This window comes from Engystomops pustulosus, chromosome 6 (assembly GCF_040894005.1).
Source record: "Engystomops pustulosus chromosome 6, aEngPut4.maternal, whole genome shotgun sequence".
NCBI lineage: Eukaryota > Metazoa > Chordata > Amphibia > Anura > Leptodactylidae > Engystomops > Engystomops pustulosus.
The window spans coordinates 123,422,447-123,446,129 of record NC_092416.1 but is presented as its reverse complement, the minus strand read 5'-3'; the positions used below and the strand labels follow the sequence as shown (position 1 = coordinate 123,446,129).

At 43.7% G+C, this 23,683-nt stretch overlaps 1 protein-coding gene across 6 annotated transcripts in view; it reads right to left on the bottom strand.

Moving 5' to 3' along the window:
- RTEL1 (regulator of telomere elongation helicase 1) overlaps positions 1–23,683 on the bottom strand; it is a 94,726-nt gene that overhangs the window by 46,331 nt on the left and 24,712 nt on the right. For all 6 annotated transcript variants that reach the window (XM_072110841.1, XM_072110843.1, XM_072110840.1 and 3 more), the window contains 6 exons: positions 23,373–23,448; positions 21,840–21,924; positions 21,452–21,517; positions 21,218–21,371; positions 19,883–19,921; positions 9,602–9,680 (listed from right to left, as the gene is read on the bottom strand). In XM_072110841.1, coding sequence (XP_071966942.1) covers positions 9,602–9,680; positions 19,883–19,921; positions 21,218–21,371; positions 21,452–21,517; positions 21,840–21,924; positions 23,373–23,448 — 499 coding nt within the window. The remainder of the gene's footprint in view (positions 1–9,601; positions 9,681–19,882; positions 19,922–21,217; positions 21,372–21,451; positions 21,518–21,839; positions 21,925–23,372; positions 23,449–23,683) is intronic.

The following is a 23,683-nucleotide window of genomic DNA, read 5'->3' as shown; positions in this document are numbered from 1 at the left end:
TTTTTCGGGTACTCGGTCAGGTAGGAATATTTGATATTAGGAGGGGCTTTGATATTGTCCTTTGTGAGAGGGGGTGTCGTTGGTCTATGCTTACCTGTATAGCCAACAATGTGTTTCTTACATGTGCTTGGTACATTTTTAATTCATTTTATTATTCAGTTTTCCCTGTTTAAATTAATAAAGATTTTTTCACTTTGTACCATACTTGCCTTGTGACACACACTCTTTCTTCTTGGTTATTTTTGTATTCGCAAATGGTGTGTCGGCATTTGTTTAACCTTTACATAATTAGGGTTGTGAAAGGTCCATTTTGTAATGGTCATGGCTCGTGAACATGTGCCTCCATCAAATTTCATTGACAGATTTCTATCCAAGTAAAAATATAAACTTTTATAGCAGCACAGCAAGCAGAGATCTAGAAACCTGTGAGGAATTGATAAAGTATATTGGAAAATTGGATAACTTTTCCTTTTACAAACCATATCAAATATTTGCTAAAAGTGGACAACCCCTTTAACTTTGGTGACGAGAGCCATGCATCTGCTAATAAGGCAAATAAAATTTGGGATGTATCAAAAGAGGAATAGATTCCCATGATAAGGACATAGTTTTGCCCTTATACAAATCACTAATCAGACCACCAGTGCGGAAAATGGACATAGAACTAGAACGGGTTCAAAGGAGAGTAACCAAGATTATTAGCGGAATGGGGGCACTGGATTACAATGATAGATTACAAAATTTGGGGTTAGTCAGTGTAGAAAAAAGACGACTGAGGGCAGACCTCATTACATTGTACAAATACCTGAACGGACAGTACAAGGATCTCTCCAAAGATCTTTTTATACCTAGACCTGTGACCAGGACAAGGGGGCATCCTCTGCGCCTAGAGGAGAGGCGATTCTACCATCAACATAGACAAAGGTTCTTTACTGTAAGAGCAGTGAGACTATGGAGCTCTCTGCCGCAGGAGGTTGTTATGGCAGATCCTATGTACATGTTCAAGAGATGCCTGGATGCTCGAGAGCAAAAAATATCACAGGTTATGGGGGGGGGAAACATTTGTTAAATTCTTACAGGTTGGACTTCATGGACTTGTATCTTTTTCCAATACAATGATATTAATTGTTAAAAAGGGGGATTTGTTGCAGGATAATTATGACACCTAGAAAGCTGTATTACATATCTAGAATGATATACACAAGCATTAAAAAGTTGGGAAACCCTAGTGAAAACTCCAGCGTTTTGTAATTGATTACAGAAGATAGTTTAGTAGGCACATATGACGTAGATTCATGCATAGACAGAAAGCATAGCACAGCAAGTTACTGACTGGAACATTCATCTCTAAGTGTGTTGAAATAAACACATTTTATCAACAATTCACACAAAGAAGATGGAATGCTCCACACTTCATCAGGAAATTTCACTTGTGCAATCACATTCTGGGAAAAATAAAAGCTGCCACTGGCCATCTTTCCCCTCTTTTACGTTATTGGTATGAATAATATAAACGCCTCCCATGTTTTCTAAAGGTTAAAGAATCACGTTCATTATGGCCCTATACCTCCAAGATATACAGTTTACACTATCTTAATGGGTACACTTGTTTCTAACTGAAAGCTCTTCTCTTCACTTGGGTCATGTGATCAAGTGATGACCCCAGGGGCGTTGCTAGGGTTGTAAAAGATCCGGGGCACGGGCCCCAATACATATCTAGCGCTCTTTTAGTAATGCCCCCTCCTGTACATAACCCCTCACATAACTTTAGTGGAACAGGAAAGGGTAGAGATCGGCACTCCAGGCTAGTTTAAAAGACTTTCTTCTTTATTCAAAAATCCATAAAATCAATGCAGGTAGACATAGTGCATAGTCCATTAGACCTACGCGTTTCGAACATTAGTATTAGTTCTTACTCATGGTCTGGAGACTACTGGTAAAGACCCATGTTAAAAAAGCATACAACAGGTGTATCGGATACTACTAATTACCGCATGCGCATACTAGAGCAGCTAAACATGTTGTTATGTAAACATAGAAACAGATAGTTAACTAGCAGAAACAACGATACATAAATCGCAACAAAAGGTTACAAGTATACATACTGATATTAATATAGGTACATTGTATCAGTTTTACTGTTCAGACCTCTAGGTATACGAGTGTCTAATTGAAGGATCCATAGCATCTCCCGGTTTCGGAGTTTATGTGTGCGATCCCCGCCTCTGTTTGGAGCAGTAACCCTTTCTATGCCGGTGATCTTAAGATTGGTAAGATCTCCATCATGTTTGTCCAAAAAGTGTTTGGACAAACTGGATATATTTTTATCTGGCAATCGTGTTTTAGAACCGTCCGCTATATGTTCTGCAATGCGTTTTTTTAGGGGGCGTATTGTACTCCCCACATAATGAAGTTTACACTTTGTGCATGCTGCCAAATACACTACGAATTTAGTATTGCAATTAATAAATGCTTTTATGTTCCATTGCCTGTCCGTAGTGTTATTGGAAAAAATGGTGGTATTATGCATATAGGCACAACAGTTACATCTATTTCCCCCACATTTGTAGGAGCCTTTAGCAGTAAGCCAAGTTTCCCGGCTCCTATTCTGTTGTGATATATATATAGAGGGGGAAACTGCATTGCCGATAGTACGTGCTCTGCGTGATACAAACTTACAGCCTTTGTCTAAGATTTGTCTCAGTTTATTGTCTGCTGTTAGCATCGGTAGATATTTCTTAATTATGGCCACTACTTGTTCAAATTCATTACTGTAGGTGGTGGAAAAAACCAATGTAGCAGAGCTGTTGGATTTTTTTACATTATCACTCAACAGAGATTGTCTTGTTTTAGATTTGGCTATATTTATAGCTCTATTTATGCCATGTTTGTGATACCCTCTTTCCATTAGTCTAGTGGTTATATTGTTGCATTCTTTAGAAAAAGATTCTTCAGAACTGCAACTCCTGCGAGCACGGATAAATTCCCCCACTGGTAAATTTTTGATCACATGTGAAGGGTGGCAACTAGATGCCTGTAACACCGAGTTGCCACTAGTATCTTTACGATATAGTTCCGTCTGAATGGACTTGGTCTCCGTATTACCCATCAGCATGACATCCAGGTAGGGTATTTTGTGCCTATCAGTTTCATAGGTAAATGATAGATTACAGTTGTTGTTATTAATGAAACTGATAAAATTGACGACGTCCCGCTCACATCCATCCCATATGAGCAGGGCGTCGTCTATATATCTACCATACCAATAGATATTGTGGGCAAAAATATTGATAGAATTATACAGGTAATTTCTCTCCCACCAGGCTACGTAAATATTCGCCAATGATGGCGAAAAACATGAGCCCATAGGGCATCCCTGGGTCTGCATATAAAAAATTTTGTTAAACGAAAAAAAGTTGTTGGTGAGTAATATATGTGTTACTGAGAGAATATACTGTTGTAACTCGTGAGTATAATCAGTGAATAGCTTCATATGTTGTTCTAATGCTATTAACGCTTTATCGTGTGGAATATTTGTATATAGGGAAACTATGTCACATGTAATCCACAAGAAGCCTTCCTTCCAGTCCAGTTTTTCCATAATCTGTAATATTTGTTTTGTATCTTGTATGTATCCAGGTAATGCTTTCACCATCGGCTGTAAATAGGAATCTAACCACCCACTAAGTCGCTCTAGAATGGAATCAACCCCTGATATAATTGGGCGCAAGGGTGGGGGAAAGGTGTTTTTATGTGTTTTGGGAAAAGCGTGAAAAATTGGACATAATGGGAAATCTGGAACTAAAAATGAAGCCTCCTTTTCAGTATGCAAACCCAGGGAAACTCCCCATTGTATGTTTTGTATTATTCTCTGTTTGATGTTATTTGTGGGATCACTATCTAATTTTTTATATACCGTAATGTCATTCAACATTGACATTATACAGTTCTCATACAGACCACTGTCCAAGACAACAATTGAGCCACCTTTGTCCGCCATACGGACAATTATGTTTTCATTATTTTGTAGTTCTTTCAATGCCTTCTCCTGTGTCCTGGACATGTTCCGTTGTCTATGTTGGAGATTCTTGTGGAGGTCCTGTAGGTCCCTTTCTACTAATATTTGAAACATGTCCATTTCATTTGTTCTAGATCCTATGGGATAAAATTTGGGATTCTTAGTGGATATAGGCAATACATCTTCTTGTTTGGTTCTGTTGCTGTCTGATAGTTGTTGCAAGTCTAAGATAACACATTGATCTCGAAAGACATGATCTTTAAATTCATTATGTATAATTGTGTCTCCATTTTCAAGTAGATTATGACCTTGTTCAGTCCCTGTGGAGTCTTGGTTGAAAAAATGTCTTCTTAGCGTTAGTGATCGTACAAATTTGTTGACGTCCAATAAAGTATGATATAAATCAAAATTCGTAGAGGGTACGAAGTTAAGACCTTTCGCAAGCACCTGTTTTTGTTCTGGAGTGAGAATACATGCCGATAAATTCAAAACTGTTAATTCTTCCGCTTCTTGTTGTTGGGATTCGTAGCTCTGGTGTTGTATTGAGCGGTTGTGTCTTTTTCCTGCCCGTCTTGTACGTTTTTTTGCAGTGGATTTTTGGGGTTTTTTTGTTGTTGTTGTGTTTTGTAGTTTTTTGTCTGTTCCGGTTTATGTGTTTGTCGGGTATGATTGGTTGCAGTTGCACCCTCACTATCTGAGTCTTCTGATATCACGTCTGTTGACTCCTGTTCAGATGAGGTGAAACCCACCTTGCTCGTATTGTGGGAATATTTGCGTCTATTGGAATTCCTCAGAATAGATGATGTGGTGCGGCCGTGTCTTCTATATGCATGCCATGTATACACACAGTCTTTTTCATAATCACGTAGATCTCTATTAAATTTATTCTGTTTAATTTGTGTTATGGCATTTTCCATATCCGCGATATTTTCTTTGAGTTTAACATCCAAATCTTTAAATTCTTGTTTGTCTATATGCGGCTTTAGGGATTCGCGTATTTTGGCAATGTCCCCCTCTATGGCCGACAATTTCTCTTTCTCCATAGAAATAATAAGTCTCATTAGATTCAAGGAACATTCTGATAATATTTGATTCCATTGTTTAGAAAATATATCATTATACACTACAGTCGGAAGTTTCTTGATTCTGAGACCCCTCGGTATCATCGCTCTTTCCAAATATGACTGCAAGGTTGTATAATCCCACCAAATTTTCACTTGATCCGACATCTGTATTTCCAATTCCTGCATTAAAAAACGCACGCTAGAATTTTCTGTTCCCTGTTTAGAAAAAATCTCTGCTGCGCGATTCCTTCTGGTACTATTGTCCACATTTTCAAAAGCAGTATTGACAGTATCCATGTTCCTGTTGTATCTTATTAAAAACACCTATGCAAAAAATGATATCTGAAAAAACATCTGTATATATCCCACTCTTTGGGTAGCCAAGACTCACATACAATTATTTATGAAGTGCTTCCACATGAAACGAAACGTGTATTATTGCACGATTCCCATATAAAACGAACACCTTTATGGCAAATATCCGACTTTTTTGGCTCTCACGTATGGTCCTGTTCACACTGTAGGTCTTAAAGTGCAGTAAACTTCTTATATATCAAAGATGAAAGCATCGTAGTAAAAGTGTGATGTGAGGTGCGTGAAACTGCTTCACCCGACAAACTATAATAGTAACAACAACACTTGAGCATCCGCTCACTCACGTGGACCTCGAAAAGCCGTGGGAAACACTTCTGTGGAGTCCGGTGCACGTATCCCGAATGGGCTTGTCGGAACGCCCTTCAACAATAGTGGAACAGGAAAGGGTAGAGATCGGCACTCCAGGCTAGTTTAAAAGACTTTCTTCTTTATTCAAAAATCCATAAAATCAATGCAGGTAGACATAGTGCATAGTCCATTAGACCTACGCGTTTCGAACATTAGTATTAGTTCTTACTCATGGTCTGGAGACTACTGGTAAAGACCCATGTTAAAAAAGCATACAACAGGTGTATCGGATACTACTAATTACCGCATGCGCATACTAGAGCAGCTAAACATGTTGTTATGTAAACATAGAAACAGATAGTTAACTAGCAGAAACAACGATACATAAATCGCAACAAAAGGTTACAAGTATACATACTGATATTAATATAGGTACATTGTATCAGTTTTACTGTTCAGACCTCACATAACTTTACTGACGGTGTATACAGCTACAGAAATTTCCCTCCAGTGACTGCAGGTGACGTCTCCTCCATCTTCTCCATTAGGCATCACCACATTTTATGTTCCCCATTGTCCCTACATCTTGGTTCCCCGATAGTGTTATCCTGCTGCTGCCCCCAACAATCTCCCCAAATACTGTAAGGCTGCGCTCACACTTTGTCTTGCATTTAAACAAAATCAGGTGCGTGTTACCCATCACGCCCCAACAGTAAGTAATGTCCCCAAACAGCCCCCCAGTAATGTGCCTCACACAGCCCCCCCAGTAAGAAAAGTGCCTCACACAGCCCCCCCAGTAAGTAATGTGCCCACACACAGCCCCCCACTAAGTAATGTGCCCACACACAGCCCCCCCCTAAGTAATGTGCCCACACACAGCCCCCCCCCTAAGTAAAGTGCCCCACACAGCCCCCCACTAAGAAAAGTGCCCCACACAGCCCCCCAGTAAGAAAAGTGCCCCACACAGCCCCCCAGTAAGAAAAGTGCCCCACACAGCCCCCCAGTAAGAAAAGTGCCCCACACAGCCCCCCCACTAAGAAAAGTGCCCCACACAGCCCCCCCACTAAGAAAAGTGCCCCACACAGCCCCCCCACTAAGAAAAGTGCCCCACACAGCCCCCCCACTAAGAAAAGTGCCCCACACAGCCCCCCCCACTAAGAAAAGTGCCCCACACAGCCCCCCCACTAAGAAAAGTGCCCCACACAGCCCCCCCACTAAGAAAAGTGCCCCACACAGCCCCCCACTAAGAAAAGTGCCCCACACAGCCCCCCACTAAGAAAAGTGCCCCACACAGCCCCCCACTAAGAAAAGTGCCCCACACAGCCCCCCACTAAGAAAAGTGCCCCACACAGCCCCCCACTAAGAAAAGTGCCCCACACAGCCCCCCACTAAGAAAAGTGCCCCACACAGCCCCCCACTAAGAAAAGTGCCCCACACAGCCCCCCACTAAGAAAAGTGCCCCACACAGCCCCCCACTAAGAAAAGTGCCCCACACAGCCCCCCACTAAGAAAAGTGCCCCACACAGCCCCCCACTAAGAAAAGTGCCCCACACAGCCCCCCACTAAGAAAAGTGCCCCACACAGCCCCCCACTAAGAAAAGTGCCCCACACAGCCCCCCACTGAGTAATGTGCCTCACACAGCCCCCCACTAAGTAATGTGCCTCACACAGCCCCCCACTAAGTAATGTGCCTCACACAGCCCCCCACTAAGTAATGTGCCTCACACAGCCCCCCACTAAGTAATGTGCCTCACACAGCCCCCACTAAGTAATGTGCCTCACACAGCCCCCCACTAAGTAATGTGCCTCACACACCGCCCTCCACTAAGTAATGTGCCTCACACACCGCCCTCCACTAAGTAATGTGCCTCACACACCGCCCTCCACTAAGTAATGTGCCTCACACACAGCCCCCCAGTAAGTAATGTGCCTCACACACAGCCCCCCAGTAAGTAATGTGCCTCACACACAGCCCCCCAGTAAGTAATGTGCCTCACACACAGCCCCCCAGTAAGTAATGTGCCTCACACACAGCCCCCCAGTAAGTAATGTGCCTCACACACAGCCCCCCACTAAGTAATGTGCATCACACAGCCCCCCACTAAGTAATGTGCCTCACACACAGCCCTCCACTAAGTAATGTGCCTCACACACGAGCCCCGGATCTTTTGACCTAACGACGCCCCTGGATGACCCCCTTGCAAATTGCAGATCTGTCCAATATACGTGTACAATTTTATATGTCATGGAGAACATGGGGCAAGAATGAAACAATCAAAATTACCTTTGGAAAGGTATAACCCAATTTTTTTGTTCCATTTTGGACTTAAGCATATGGCCATAACGGCAGAATCTTTTGGATTTCTTAAGAAGAAAAGGGTCTTCCTTTAAACTCTCCAAAGTAAGTCTCCTACAGAAGATCACAATCTTGTTTTTAACAGATTAAAGATTTATGCGTTCATACACAAATCCACTTTAGATTTATGGTTTACAGGGTTAGAACATCCTCTTCTGTCGAGGACATACACCAGGTTCTCCCTTGGCAGAAAAGATAAGCCACTGTCGTCATATTGTCAGATAAGGTATTTTATGTTGTAAATCTTGCAGTATCTCCTACAAAGCTCTAAATTCCCTCACCTCTGAAGGCTGCAGGCTCATCGCTGCTGAACAAAGGGGTCTGTAGATACTTCACAAGTAACATTGCTCCCCAAACTTTTTGGTTGTTCCCGGTCTGGCCAGGGAATACCCTTTGTCAGGCATTTCTCTTTCCAATTTTTAATGTGGAAGGAATCTTTTGTCCCAAGATATTAAGATCTAGGTCTGCAAGTCTTGTGGAGTTGGGTTAATTAGCCAAATAATTTCACCAACAACAAATCTAGAGTCTAGACAATGTATCATCATTTCAGTTCATTGCACAGAATATTAGATTGTGCCAAAAGGAAGTACAAATCCTCCTATAGATAACTCTGAATCAGTCTTTGTAAACTAGAAAATATATATAAAAAAAAACAAAAAACAAGTGGCTTTTGAAATGCAGAAAACAAAACAATGGAAAAAGAATAAATGCTGAAGTGGTTAATAAAACCCCAACAACCCACCATCCTCTTCCATAAAATAGTGGTTTATTGTCTATAGCATATTCCTGGAAAACAAGGTGGCAGCAGGTCTATGATCCAGCTTTCTCAGACCCCGATAGAAAAACCTGCTTAGTAATATAATAATAAATGCTCTTCCAAGGGAATGGTTAGATGTCAGAACAAAATGCCAGTCAGGACTCTAGGGAAGCTGGAGTTTACTCTTCTTTATGGTGAGCATGCATCAACTGCTCCATCAGATCATTCCTTTCTCATATATTGAAAGGAATAAAAAAATAAGTTACCGTATATATACTCGAGTATAAGCCGAGACCCCTAAGGTAACCAAAAACTGGAAATACCTATTTACTCGAGTATAAAGTCGAGGGTAGTAAATGCATTGGTCACAGCCTTCCCAGTATATAGCCTGCCAGCCCCCTGTCCCAAATATAATGCCTCCAGGATCAGTGTCCCCGCGTGGTTAGTAGCAGGAACCATGATGTCAGCCGCTTGCTGACATCATAGTGTGTGCCGATGCCGGCGCATATAGTACAATGTCAACAAGGGGCTGACATCTCGATGCCTGCAACGGACTGCACTGGGACATGTAGCCGATGCAGGAACATCACTGTATAGAAGAGGACTTGCCAAAGTAACAATTACTCTATATTACCAGACAAATGTCTACAATTCTCAGCGCTGTAATATAACCATGTTGCAGTTTTAATAGCAGTTTTACTAGAATCAGACCTTAATCTAACTCTGTCAGTAATGTCACATACCTTCCATCTTTGGTAACACCATTCCCATTGGCTGGGAGAGTTATGGCATCAATTGAGTTCTCAAGCTGAAGTAGGGCACCTAGTGGAAAATGTTAACCCATATCAAAATATTAGGCCAACAGATAGATAATAGGATAACATTTATAACCTAAGAGATACATGCACCTTCAACTATTTAAAATGAAAATGGCAGAAAGGTATATTAAGAAAGATGCTGCCCCCTAGTGGGCATAATATAGTATTATCTACTAGATACATAGTAGGCTTACATACATCGCACAGTACTTTATTTGCCTATGAAAAATATAAAAAGGTCTGTGTATAGGTCCTCATGTTTCTCTACAAAAATAAAGATGTCATACACAATGAATCATAAAACGATAAGACATTATATTATCCACTCAACCATTAAAATATTTTTAATTGGAAACAAAATGCTGCATTCTACAGCATAATTGCATTGCCCTGTGGGGTTAGACCAGGTAAGCAGATGTTTAATAACAGTAGTAGTCAGAGTTAGTATTTTGAGCATTTTGACTTTCCAAAAGCGATAACAAATGGAACATAGTGCCTGAAATTATCGTGGCCAAAATCAGCTTCAAAGAGCCAAATACTATCTTAAAGGGCACCTACCACCACGAATCTACCTATAACGGTAGATCGGGTGGTAGGTGGATGTATGGGACGTGAGGATAGCCCTTTTTAGAGCTAATCCTCACGTCCCCGCTAGCCTAGCATAAACTTTATTGCCCTAATATGTTAATTTAATTAAGCGGCTACCGGGGCGTGGAGTAGCCGGACACGAGGCTACACGGCGCGGCTACTCCACGCCCCAGTAGCTGCTTTCCCCCGCCTACCCTGTGATCTTCGGCGCGCAGCTCCTGCCAGCTGCGCACCCTCGTCCGAGAAGCCGGAGTTCTGCGCATGCGCAGTAACTCCGGCCAAGATGCGCGATCTCGGGAACGAGGCCGGAGTTACTGCGCATGCGCAGAACTCCGGCTTCTCGGACGAGGGCGCGCAGCTGCCAGGAGCTGCGCGCCGAAGATCACAGGGTAGGCGGGGGAAAGCAGCTACTGGGGCGTGGAGTAGCCGCGCCGTGTAGCCTCGTGTCCGGCTACTCCACGCCCCGGTAGCCGCTTAATTAAATTAACATATTAGGGCAATAAAGTTTATGCTAGGCTAGCGGGGACGTGAGGATTAGCTCTAAAAAGGGCTATCCTCACGTCCCATACATCCACCTACCACCCGATCTACCTTTATAGGTAGATTTGTGGTGGTAGGTTCCCTTTAACAGCCCAATTTGAAACTTTTTTTTATTACAGGGAACCTGTCACCTGAAGGCTATATTTTTTGACAACCTCCCCCAGGACTTTAGAAGGACCTTCTGGCAGCCTGCAAAGTAAACTTCACCTGTGAATTTTACAACCTAAGGTATGATAAGACCATATCTGCTATCCACGTTAGAATGTCTATGGAAACCGGTCCCCACTGAAATATAGCCATCTGGTGACAGGTTCCTTTTAACCATTGCATTGTACATTAAAACAAGCGCATAGTACATTATAATTTCTGTGAAGGTTATACTTTCCAAATGGGGTCAATTTTCTGGTGGTTTTTACTATTTGGGCACCCCAAATGTGTCATAATACACATTTGGTGGAGTGAGGGAGTGGGTTATTTGTCATTTAATAAAAAAATTTTGGTTGTAGATGGGTTCACTTTTAAAGGGTTACCACTGCTCTGGTAGCTCAGTGGCTCTCCAAATGCGACATTGCACCTAAATACTATGGCAAACGAATGCTTAAAAGGTGAATGGATCTCAGTTATGTGCCCCTATAGCAGTCAAACCTCAAAATGGCATACTTCTGTGAATTTTGTCATTTAAAGGGGGTAAAAAAAAGTGTGGATAAACATTGTGAGCACACTGCATCTCATAGCACAGAGGAATCATGAAGTGTCTGCTCAGAGAGTCCTCGCCCACACTCGAATTTTACATTACTGAAAGAAGCTAAAACAGCAATAAAATTGGTAAGAGTAAAATTGGAAAGGAATGGTTTAAAATGTATCTTTACTGTGTAAACATCACTAGAGGATTTAAATTTGATGGGCCAAGACCTTATGATAGTACAGTGGTAGCCACCACTGTCCTGTGTCCTTGTGTGTACCACATTGAGCATGGAGAAAAGAGAGAAGACCAAAGAACTGTCTGAGACAAAATTGTGAGGAAGCCGGAGCAATCTCAAGGCTACAACTCCATCTCCAAAGATCTGAATGTTCCTGTGTCTATCGTGCACAGTGTCATCAAGAAGCCCATGGCACTGTGGCACCTCCCTAGATGTGGACGGAAAACCAAAATTGATGAGAGATTTCAATGCAAGATTGTGCGGATGGGGAATAAAGAACCTCGACTAACATCCAAACAAGTTCAAGATGCCTTGTAGTCCGAGGGTACAACAGTGTCAACCTGTACTATCAGTCAGCGTGAAAAGGAACTGTATGGTAGGATACCCCACTTCTGACACAGAAACATTAAAAAGCCAGGCTAGAGTTTGCCAAAACTTACCTGAGAAAGCCTAAAACGTTTTGGGAGAATGTTCTCTGGTCAGATAGACAAAAGTAGACCTTTCTGAGAAAAAGCATCAACATAGAGTTTACAGGGATAAAAAAAAAAGGCCTTCAGAGACAAGAACACGGTCCCTACAGTCAAACATGGTAGAGGTTCCCTGATATTTTGTTTTGCTGCCTCTGGCACTGGACTGCTTGACCATGTGCATGGTATTATGAAGTCTGAAGACTACCAACACATTTTGCAGCATAATGTAGGGGCCAGGGTGAAAAAAACTTGGTCTCCCTCAGAGGTCATGGGTCTTCCATCAGGGCTATGACCCAAAACACTCTTACAAAAAGCACTAGAAGGGGGGCGTGGCCAGATGCAGAGCTAGGAGGACTTGCGCTGCGGAGCTCCCGACACCCTATATCCCTTCCCAGGCAGCCATCCGTCACCTGTGCCCGCTCCTTTCTGCTCTGCTGTGCCCTAGGCACCTGCCACTGCCCACCGGCACCGCACTCTCCTGCAGCCGGTCACGTGTCCCGCCCGGCGCCGCGGGAGTTACTTGGCGCAGCACCAACCACCAGGGAAACCCCCCTTCCTGTAGCCTGAGACGCCGCTCCAACCATCGGAGGTACCGCGGCAGAGCTCCAGCCGGCCCTGCACTTTGCCGGAGGCGCCATCTCCTGGGACTCCCCTGCGCTGCCCGAGGTCTAGGCGCGCAGGGTTAACGCTGTCACTGCCGGACTGCAGCCAGGACCGAGGTAGGGTAGTAATTTCCCTGCTGCTGCCCACCTTTCACCTGGGGACCCCAAGCTGTGCAGCTCAGCAGGCACTGAGCCCTCCACACTCCCAGTGATCCCCTGCTCCTGGGTCCAGTTTTATATTAACCCTTGCAGTGCCGCTGCAATATTCCACATGGGTAACCGGAGGAAGACGGCTAAATTGCTCAAAGCAGCGTCCAGGGCATCTGCGCCGCCATCGGATGATGAATCCGTCCATGAAGATACTCCATTTCAGTCCCTGAAACCCCTGGACGCGCAGGAATGCTCCACATCCCAAGCCGTTCCTGCACAGATACAGTCGAATGCTGCTAAAAAGTTAGGGAAATTCTCCCGCACACAACCCTGCTCTCCTCAGGGGTCCCCAAACTCCTCTCCCGCCCTCTTTGAAGGCTCGCAGAGCCCGCCACAGCTTGTCAGCTATGAGGAGGGCGTTGATAAACCTGACGCGGCCACGGAGCTGGACCGCAAATTTGCAAAGGTGCTGGCGGCCATAAACGGGTGCCAATCCAAATTGGTCACCAAGGTGGATGAGCTGCGACAGGACTTTGTTCTACTAAGGCATGATGTCCACAAAGCCACAGAACAAATCACTGCAACTAAACACAGAATATCTGAGGTGGAGGATGTCCAGAGGCCTATGCCGACACAGATCAGAGAGCTTCAGCACCAAATGTCTACATCTATCAACAGAGCTAATGACCTCGAAAGCCGTCTGCAACGGAACAACGTCCGAGGGGTCGGCCTCCCCGAAAAAGTGGAGGGGTCTGACCCTGTATCCTTTTTTGAAAATTGGCTCCAAAATATGCTACCTGCAGATACCTTCTCCCCATTCTTCACAGTGGACTTTCTCCTGATTAGACGTCAAGGGGTTCCAAATCACTGTTCTAGTTTTCTAATATTTGTTTACATTGGGGCTCGCGCCTCACAAGTTGTACCCCGTGAACGATTTGCGTTCTCTTTTTGGTCATCTTGGCCAGTTCGCCACTTATAGCACTTCCCCCTCCCCCTTCCTGTTACCACTACCTCTCTACGTCTCTCCCTCCTTTCTCCCCCCCCTCCCCTATATCCTCTTTAGTTCTCTCAAAATATGGCTCCCTAACAATCTCCTGTTCATCTATACATTAAGGGTTGGGGGTCCCGGGACAAATGGTGTAGGTTTGTCTTGAGTTAGGGACACCTGAGTGAAGTTGGCCCCCCCACCTTGTTCAAATCAAACAAAATTGGTGTCAAACATTTGTGCTACGTTTGTGCTGGTTTGTGCAGCAGAAATTTTCGTTTGTGCCGCTATCGTTTTTAAGATTTTAATGAAAGTTTCCAGAGGTCATCAGAGGTCAACCAGCCCCCCCACATTGCCCAAATCAAACAAAACTGGTGCCGAACAATTCTGCTACGTTTGTGCTGGTTTGTGCTGCGCAAATTTTTGTTTGTGCTGCTTTTGTTTTGAATATATGAATAAAAATTTAAAGTTCAAAAGGTCAAGCAGCCCCCCCACATTAACCGAATCAAACAAAACTGGTGTCAAATGTTAGTGCTACGTTTGTGCAGCAAAAATTTTTGTTTGTGCCGCTATAATTTTTAAGGTATGGTCAGGTGTTTCAGGTGCTTAGGATGAACTGGTGAAAAACAAACCTAGTGACACTTCCCTGGTTTGATCACCAGGGGGAGCTGGCAAACACAATATACTTTGGAAGAAATGAACTCTGATGACCTCTGCAAAAAAGTCTGAATATATTAAAAATGATAGCGGCACAAACGGAAATTTTTGCTGCACAAACCAGCACAAACGTAGCACTAATGTTTGATTCGGTTAATGTGGGGGGGCTGCTTGAACTTTTGAACTTTAATTTTTTGTTCATATATTCAAAACAAAAGCAGCACAAACAAAAATTTGCGCAGCACAAACCAGCACAAACGTAGCAGAATTGTTCAGCACCAGTTTTGTTTGATTTGGGCAATGTGGGGGGGCTGGTTGACCTCTGATGACCTCTGGAAACTTTCATTAAAATCTTAAAAACGATAGCGGCACAAACGAAAATTTCTGCTGCACAAACCAGCACAAACGTTTGACACCAATTTTGTTTGATTTGAACAAGGTGGGGGGGCCAACTTCACTCAGGTGTTAGGGACCACTGTTCTACTCTGCGCATGCGCAGAAGAGCAGGCCCGCGCCTGCGCGGTCACTGCTCCGAAACAGGCGCGGGCCTGCTCTTCTGCGCATGTGCAGACGGAAGGATCGCCTGACGAGGGCGCGCAGATGGGTAAAGTAGGAGGGGTAAAGTGGCTACCGGGGCGTGGAGTAGCCGCCTCGTGTAACCTCAGATGCGGCTACTCCATGCCCCAGTAGCCGCATAAGTAAATTTGAATATATATCTAATAAAAGTTATCAAAAAAGTGCAGGGACATGAGGATTAGCCCTTAAAAGGGCTATCCTCACGTCCCATTGATCCACCTACCACCCAATCTACCTTTATAGGTAGATTTGTGGTGGTAGGTGCCCTTTAAGGTAATGAGTTGGAATGTGAGGGGATTCAACTCCAAATTCAAGAGGGCCCTGATGTTATATGTCATTAAGCGACTCGCCCCTCACATTGTATATATCCAAGAGACACACCTTCCGGGTCAGAAAGTCCTGTCTCTGAAGCAGGCATGGGTGGCTAGAGGATATCATTCCTCCTACTCTGTCTACGCTAGGGGAGTATCTATACTCCTATCCAAAGCGCTTCCCATAGAAGTCATACAAGTAGTGCCGGATCACTTCGGCCGGTATGTGGTCATACACTGTGCTCTATGGGGCTTTACTTTCACAGTAGCGTCGATCTATGCCCCACCTCCCTTTGATCCAGCGGTGTTGCACCTAATATCCAGTAAACTGGCTGCTATGCCTCCCAGTCCGATACTCTGTATTGGAGGCTTCAATGCAGTCCCTAATCCCTCCTTGGATTGCACAAGCGGCTTAGACACAGACTCGGTCCATCTGAATGAGTGGCTCACTTCCCTAGACCTCGCCAATGTTTGGCATAGTAAGCACCCTCAAGAGAGAATACTCTTTCTATTCCTCTGTGCACAAGAGCTTCTCTCGGATTGATTTGGCCTTTGTCTCCCCAGATATGTTACCGCACGTCGATCAAGTATCCTATTGCCCACGCAGTGCATCAGACCACTCTGCCTTGCTCATTAGCTTCCTTGTAGGCCCCCCCAGCGACTCCCGCCTTTGGCGCCTGCACCGGGCTTTGCTCCTATCCCCGGCGGTCCAAAGTTCTGTTAGGAGAGCGCATAGTGAGTTCTGGGACGTACACTCAGCCCATCCTGATCCTCTCCTAGTCTGGGACTCGTACAAGTCGTCGGTGCGTGGAGCATTTATGTCAGGGGTAGCTGGCCATAGAAAGTCATTTAATGCGCAAGAGGAAAGGCTGACAGCAGAAAAGGAATATCTAGAGAAGCCTACTCTGGGGAGTAAAAAGACTTGGGCACAAGCGCAGAGAAATCACCTAGCTGTAGTGAAGGAGCGCACCAGCAAGCGCCTGCTAGCCAGGGAAGCGTCCATCTTTGAATTTGGAGTTAAAATTGGGAAGCTGCTTGCGTATCTCTCGTGGGCTGAACGCCCCTGTGCTTCAGTTCCCTCTATCATTGACGGTAACGGAGATCTGATCACAGAACCCCGGGCCATAAACATGGTTTTTCACAAATTCTACTCTTCTCTTTACAGCTCCAGATTGTCCACCTCTTCCGTCGAGATTTCCAGATTCCTTTACAGTCTTCCACTTTGGAGGCTCACACCGGCGCAGTCATCGGAGCTTGATGCCCCGCTCTCGGCAGAGGAGGTGGAACTTTCCATCCAATCGTTACCTCCCAGTAAGACACCTGGACTTGACGGGTTGGGAAGGGAGTGGTATAGGGATAACTGTAAAACTCTGGTCCCCCATCTCCTTAGCCTGTATTCCGCTGCGCTCGACAGCGGTTCCCTCCCTGACTCCATGCGAGAGGCCCTTATTGTAGTTCTTCCTAAGCCTGGTAAGGACCCGCTGCTTCCCGACTCATACCTTCCAATTTCCTTCCTAAACTCAGATGTTAAAATACTAGCAAAAATTCTGGCAACAAGGCTCAACAAAGTAATTCTATCCTTTCTTCACCCGGACCAAACAGGCTTTATGCCTGGGAGGGGAACTGACATAAACATACAAAGACTACACCTGAACATTGCAGAGGCAGAGAGCTCATCAGACCCTGGGTTTATATTATCCTTAATATAATCCTTAATAACAACCCTAAGGCTAGGGTAAGGACAAACCTTAATATCTCACCCACTCTCCCTATGGCCAGGGGCACTAGACAGGGTTGCCCACTATCTCCCCTCCTCTTCGCACTTGCCATTGAAACCCTCGCTGTGGCGATCCGTCACATTAAAGGCATTTATGGCATTAAAGGCATTACCAGAGGTACTATTATGGAAAAGGTATCTCTATGTGCTGATGATACACTTGTATACCTTGGGGATGTGGGCCCCTCTCTGGAATCCCTTCTGTCCCTGATAGAATGCTATGGGGGGGGGGGTTCTGGGGGCCCCGCGTTAACAGGGACAAATCGGCCCTCTTTCCCTTATCAGATGCAGGGGTACACTCTCTCCCCGTCCCAGTCCAGGTGGTGTCCACTTTTAAATATCTTGGAGTTCAGGTATCATGCAAGGTTCAGGCATATAGGGAGTTAAAAAATACACCCCTGATAACTGCAACTGAATTGCGCTTAAAAGCCTTGTCCACTCTCCCCTAGTCTCTGTATGGGCGTATTAACATATTCAAAATGATCTTTCTCCCAAAATTTCTATACCTTTTTCAGGCTTGTCCTATACTGCTTCCCAAGAGCCTGTTTAAACGCAGAGGCGGCATTCTCAGGTCCTTGTACTGGCAGGGTGGCGCCCCGAGCTTCAGTTTAGCGCTGCTTCAGGCTCCCTAGTCTAGGGGTGGGCTGGCAGCCCCTGATCTGTATCTTTACTACCTGGCTTCCCAGCTAGTATATGCCCAGTGGTGGATAGATAAAGACATGGGTAATGCAGCTACTGCACTGGCTGGAGCCCTGGTAGGTTCCTACGAGGCCCTTACAAACCTGCTGTGCAGATATAAGTCCCCATCTGATACCCCACTTCCCCTACATACGGTAGTGGTGTGCTGGCGTAAGGCACAAACCCTGGTAGAAGCGAGCAGCTCTCCCCCTCTCTCGCCTGGGATTCCATTGTGGCTAAATCCATGGCTCTCCCACTTCCTCTCCCACCCAGGTTGGACAATGTGGGAGGCGGCTGGGGTGAAATTTGTAGGCCAGCTCTTATCCCTGGATGCAGAATTACTTAGTTTTAACGGGATAAGGGAGAGACATAATGTACCCGATACGGCCAGCATCTACTACACGCAACTGCGGCATGCATTTAAAGCCCAATTCGGCTCCTTTAGCCTGACAGTGAAGTTTTCCAAACTGGAGACTCTGATGAGTACCCCGGACCTCCCTAAGCCACTCAATCAATGCTATGCTCTACTACAAGAGCAAAAGTCCAGACCGTTTGATAGAGCCCGTGAATGTTGGAGACAGGATATCCCTGACCTGTCGGATGATGACTGGAGGGAGGTCGAACTGTCCTACTTCACATCTGTAGTGAGTTCGAGGGACTTCCTGATCCCTGAATCTAAATCCCTCCATCGAGTATATTTCACCCCTGCTAGACTATTCCGCATGGGAACAATGCCCAATTATCTTTGCTTTTGCTATCAGGCTGAAGGCGGATCCTTCCTGCACTGTGTCTGGTCCTGCCCTAGGGTTCAAGTCTTCTGGTCCAAAGTTCTGGAATTCCTAAATCTACACTTTGATTTCCCACGCTTAATGTCTCCCTCTGTGTGTCTCCTCGGCATCATAAATGAAGTTGTCAATGGCCACTATGACAAAATTGATCGTCTATGTGTCAATAGTTCTTTATGTCGTAACAAGACGTCTGGCTACATTATTTGCTGTCATTTATTGTGCAATATTCCTGAGTTAATTTTGGAACGCAGTAAGACCCTGAATGTTACCATGGATGTTACATAATAATCCAGTATTGTGGGGAAGAAAATGTGTGACGGACAATCTTGTTCTCCGGTTCTGTTTATTGTAATTGTATAAAATTTCAAAAAACTGCAAAAATAAATACTTAAAAAAAAAAAAGCACTAGAAAATGGTCTGAAAGAAAGCGCTGGAGACATCTAAAGGTGTCCAGCAATGAGCCCAGACCTGAATCCCATAGAAAATTTCTGGCGAGATCTCACAATGGCAGTTTGGAGAAGGCGCCTTCAAATCTCAGGACGTGGAGCAATTTGCCAAAGAAGAATGGTCTAAAATTCCAGCAGAGCCTTGTAAGAAACTCATTGATGCTTACCGGAAGCGATTGTTCACAGTTATTTTGTCTAAAGGTTGTGCTACCAAGTATAAGGCCAGCTGCACATGTGGTGTTTTGAACCTGTTTTTGGGCCATTTGTAAGCAGTCCATAAAAAAAACACATGCGGTTTAATGGACTGCTTAAAAATGGACAAAAACGGGTTCAAAACGCCTCATGTGCCGCCGGCCTCAGGCTGAGGGTGCCAATACTTTTGTCCAGCCCATTTTTGGAGTTTTGTGTAAAATGATCAATGATTTGACTTTTTTTTTTCCATTCTCTTTCGTGTTTTTTTCATTGCCAGCAAAACAAATGAAGATCTTAATACCAAAGAATTTGTGAGTGCTATCATTTTCTGGAAGAAAACAAGTATTATCTTACAGAATTGCAGGGGTGCCAATACATTTGGCCACCACTGTATATAGGTTTTTATGGACTGGAGAAAAAAAAAAAGTTCTCTACAACAAAAACACTTCAAGAGAATAGTAACTGACCTCAATGGTGTCAGCTATGTCAGAAGCAAACAACAACACACTTATTACATAGTACTTACCCTTAACCTTAGCCAAGTCTTCCAGTTCTACATTCAAACCTGAAAACAAAATGAGAAAGGGGGAAAGTAGCTCATAACTATCAGAAGTTATCTTCTCACAAGAAAGAAAAACACATCACTGTCTCATTCCAGTAGAGAGAAAAGATTGACAACTCTGTAGAGGTCCATAATATTTTATGATTGCGAGGCACAACTTGGGCAATTTTTGAAAGGGAAAACATTTGTGCCTCCATGACAAAAAGCCACACATCACAGCAAAATAGCAGATCAGGAGGTGGCAGCTGGATGTAGGCACTGATACAGAGGGTAGCATATACATAGAAAATGCTGAGCAATTGGCAATCAGTGTGATATGGAGCGAGGGGAGCTAAGCAGAATAATACATAGGGGTCAGCTGTCAGAATTTGTGGTCATTTTTACCTCTCACATATTTTAGCATCAATTATGTAATAGATTTTTGACGTTATTTTTTGGGGGCGTTCAGCATAAAGCCTAATAAACATCTTATTTTTATAAGATGAAAACAATTACAAGGATACTATACTTCGTTAAAATAAGAGAAAAAAATATCTAAACTTCTCAAAATAAAAATTAATTTGGGGAAATTTTGTATTGCCGTCTTTTTTGACTACGGAGCTGGCTGATGGCTTGTTTTTTGCAGGACATGTAGTACTTTGTATTGCAATTTTTGTGGGATGAAAAAGGTAAAATTCATAATTTTTGGCAGGTTTTAACAGTTTACGGCATTTAACATGCGGGTTCAATAATTATTTTTATTCTACAGGTTGTCACGGACACGGTGATACTATATGTGTGGGGATTGTGTAATGATTTTGACTTTATTTCACATTATATATAATTTTATGTTTTAATGGAGATTATGGGCATTTTTATGAAGGACTACTTACGGACAACCCCAGGGTCCTAATTGGATAACAGGGTTGTCATGGAAATGATTGAGGGGGGGCAAGGTAGAGACCTCCAGCAGCTTGTTTAAATTCCACGGTCACATTGACCGCAGCATTGAACCGGTTAAACACCATTTACACTGGGGTGTCAGCTATTAGTCTCTGTTAATTATCTCAAGCTGATCCGGCATCAGCTCTGTGTCCAATATAAGAAGCAGAGTGGCCAGAAAGTAGCCCCTCCACAGTAAAAACACATAAAATATTGTGAAGGGAAAAAAAAAACTGTGTGGCATTTAAGAGTTATTTTATATCACATCTAATAGAGGCCAGAAAATATACTACTAAATCACCATAAATACATAATCAGAAACATAGTCACGACAACAAAAATGAAAGAGCGTTTTTCACATGCCACATAGAAACTTACTTGAACTTGGAGCTTCCATGTTGAACTGTGCACTTATATGCTTCTGCTCTAGGTTGTCTGTGAGCTCATTAATCACTAGATCCAAAGCCTCAATTCCAGAAGCCAAATCGTATGGTGTCAGATCAAAAGACGCCGACTCCTCACACATTCTCTCCTTGCAGGAAAAACACCAGAGTCACTCGGAAAATCAAACTATTAGTCCAGAATGAGACTAGATGGGTGCCGAAGACGTACCACGTTGTGTGCTTCATCAAATATGACAACTGTGCCCTTCAGGTCAATGTTATGCGCCTTACGACTCTAGAAAACAAGAATTGTGTTTTACATATACTTTTGGTTGGTTGGAATGTCGAAACTAGAGGCCAAAAGCAAATAGCACAATCTATTCTAAAGAGATGAACTAAAAAGAATTCATTTTTTATCTTCATCAAATCTCTATTATGAGTTTATGCAAGAAAAATCCTTTCCGTGCCATGAAATAGAGGAGTTCTGTGGAGAGCTCATCCATATTTGTTGGTTGCTGAACATGACATATTTAAACGAAAACAATAAGATTAATAAGCAGCTTGAGAGCATCACAAAATGTGCCTGACTGTAGGAGTTACAAAAGTTAAAATAATACCTTTTGGTCCAGCAGATAATTATAGGGCATGAATATGATGTCCGCTTGCTGTTTCAGACTCCTGGATAAGTAGTATGGGCAGGCTCTGCACAAAGAAACATTGGAAACTTAGAATGGAATGTTTGTAGTGCATTTTCCGGGGTAGGATAAACTTTAAAAAGTTAAAGGGGTCCTACCAAGTATTATTGTTATCCCCCATGATAATCTGTATCTATATAGCGCCATCACGTTCCGTAGCACTTTACAATTACAATTGGATAGTTGGTTATCCAACTGGTGGGACACCCCCCCCACCTATCATGATATCGGTGACATAGGAATCCAGAGTACAGGGATCCGATTCACATTAAAGGGGGTTTACCATGAAAAAAAAAAATTCTCAAATCTCAAATCCCTAGTGATGTTTACACAATAAAGATGATTTTAACCCTTTCCTTTACAATTTTACACAGTGTAATTGCTGTTTTAGCTCCCATCTCTCCCTAGGCTGCTTAGTGCAAAATTCCAGGCTGTAGGCAGGGACTCTCTAAGTAGACACATTATTATCCATCTAGTTCTGTGAGCCGACAGTGTGGTTAAATTATCAGGGTACAGGTTTATATACACTTTCATCTAGCTTCTGACATTGTACTAACATACTGACACGTAGAAGGAGAGGAGACTGATCAGAAATGATGAGATGCCTATTACACAGAAGCATGACAGAGGCTGACAGACTTTTACACTGTCAGCTCCACTACATCTATGTTCTCACAGATATGTGCCTGTCTCCCCCTTCCCCTGGATAACGTATCTGCTTGGAATTTGTAACTTCTCTTTCCTCACAATGTGTTTGCTGGCAGGATGTCAGTGAGTGTCTTGTGAGCTCTGTGCAGTACTGCAGGGGCCGGGCTACAGGTTAGAGCAGAGTGAGACAATATCAGCAGCACGAGTCACACAGGAATCCAAGATGGTAGCCACCCGACCCAAAGCCAGAAGTTACAGGGTCGTGTCTAGGGGCAACTGAAATTGTGTACACCAGGACTGATAGAGACAGGTTGGACTTGTATCTGTGAAATGCTGTATTTTGTTAATAACAGTGAATTAGAGAATGGGTTATTTTCCTATCCTAAGTACATATAAGAAACTTGTCTATGTGGAAGAAAGATCCTGTAGTATAAAAATGCTACTTGGGCATAGGGGATGCTATGATACTTGTTACAACCACCATAACTGCAAGGTTTATCAATGCAATTTTGTAAACCATCAGCAGTTACAATGTGCCTGGGTAAGATCTACTATAAGGGTACGTTCACACAGCCGTTATGGGGGCCGTGATCTGGTGGCATTATTTGCTACTAGATTATAGCCACCATAGACGTCTTATAGCTCTCGCTTATAGTGCGGCAAGCACAGGCGCACAAGAGCCCCAGGGTCAGGTCCGGGCGAGCACATGGCCATGGGACTAAACCCTCACCATAATGTCCTTATTCCATAAAGATACATGGCCAACAGTAGTTAAGATAAATGGTGGATCTAAGACTTCTGAAGTACCTGTGCTTGGTGCCATTCTTCACAAGATCCTCAATGTCCAGAATATGAGTAGTAAGATCTTTCTCTGTGCTCTTTTCTAGGGGAAGAAAAAAATACATTTTAACCTAGAAGAGCTTTCATTACCATCACAATAAAACGATTCCCATTTTTAGAGCCTAGGTCATTTAATAGGTTTTCCACGATTCCAAATTTCTCAGTTATCAGGACAGTGCCTACCATCAGAAGTTAAGAGATATTGATCAGCTCTCCAAATTGTTTTGGTGCCCAGGGGTAAAAGTACTCAAATAAAAATCTAACGTGTTACATTCAAC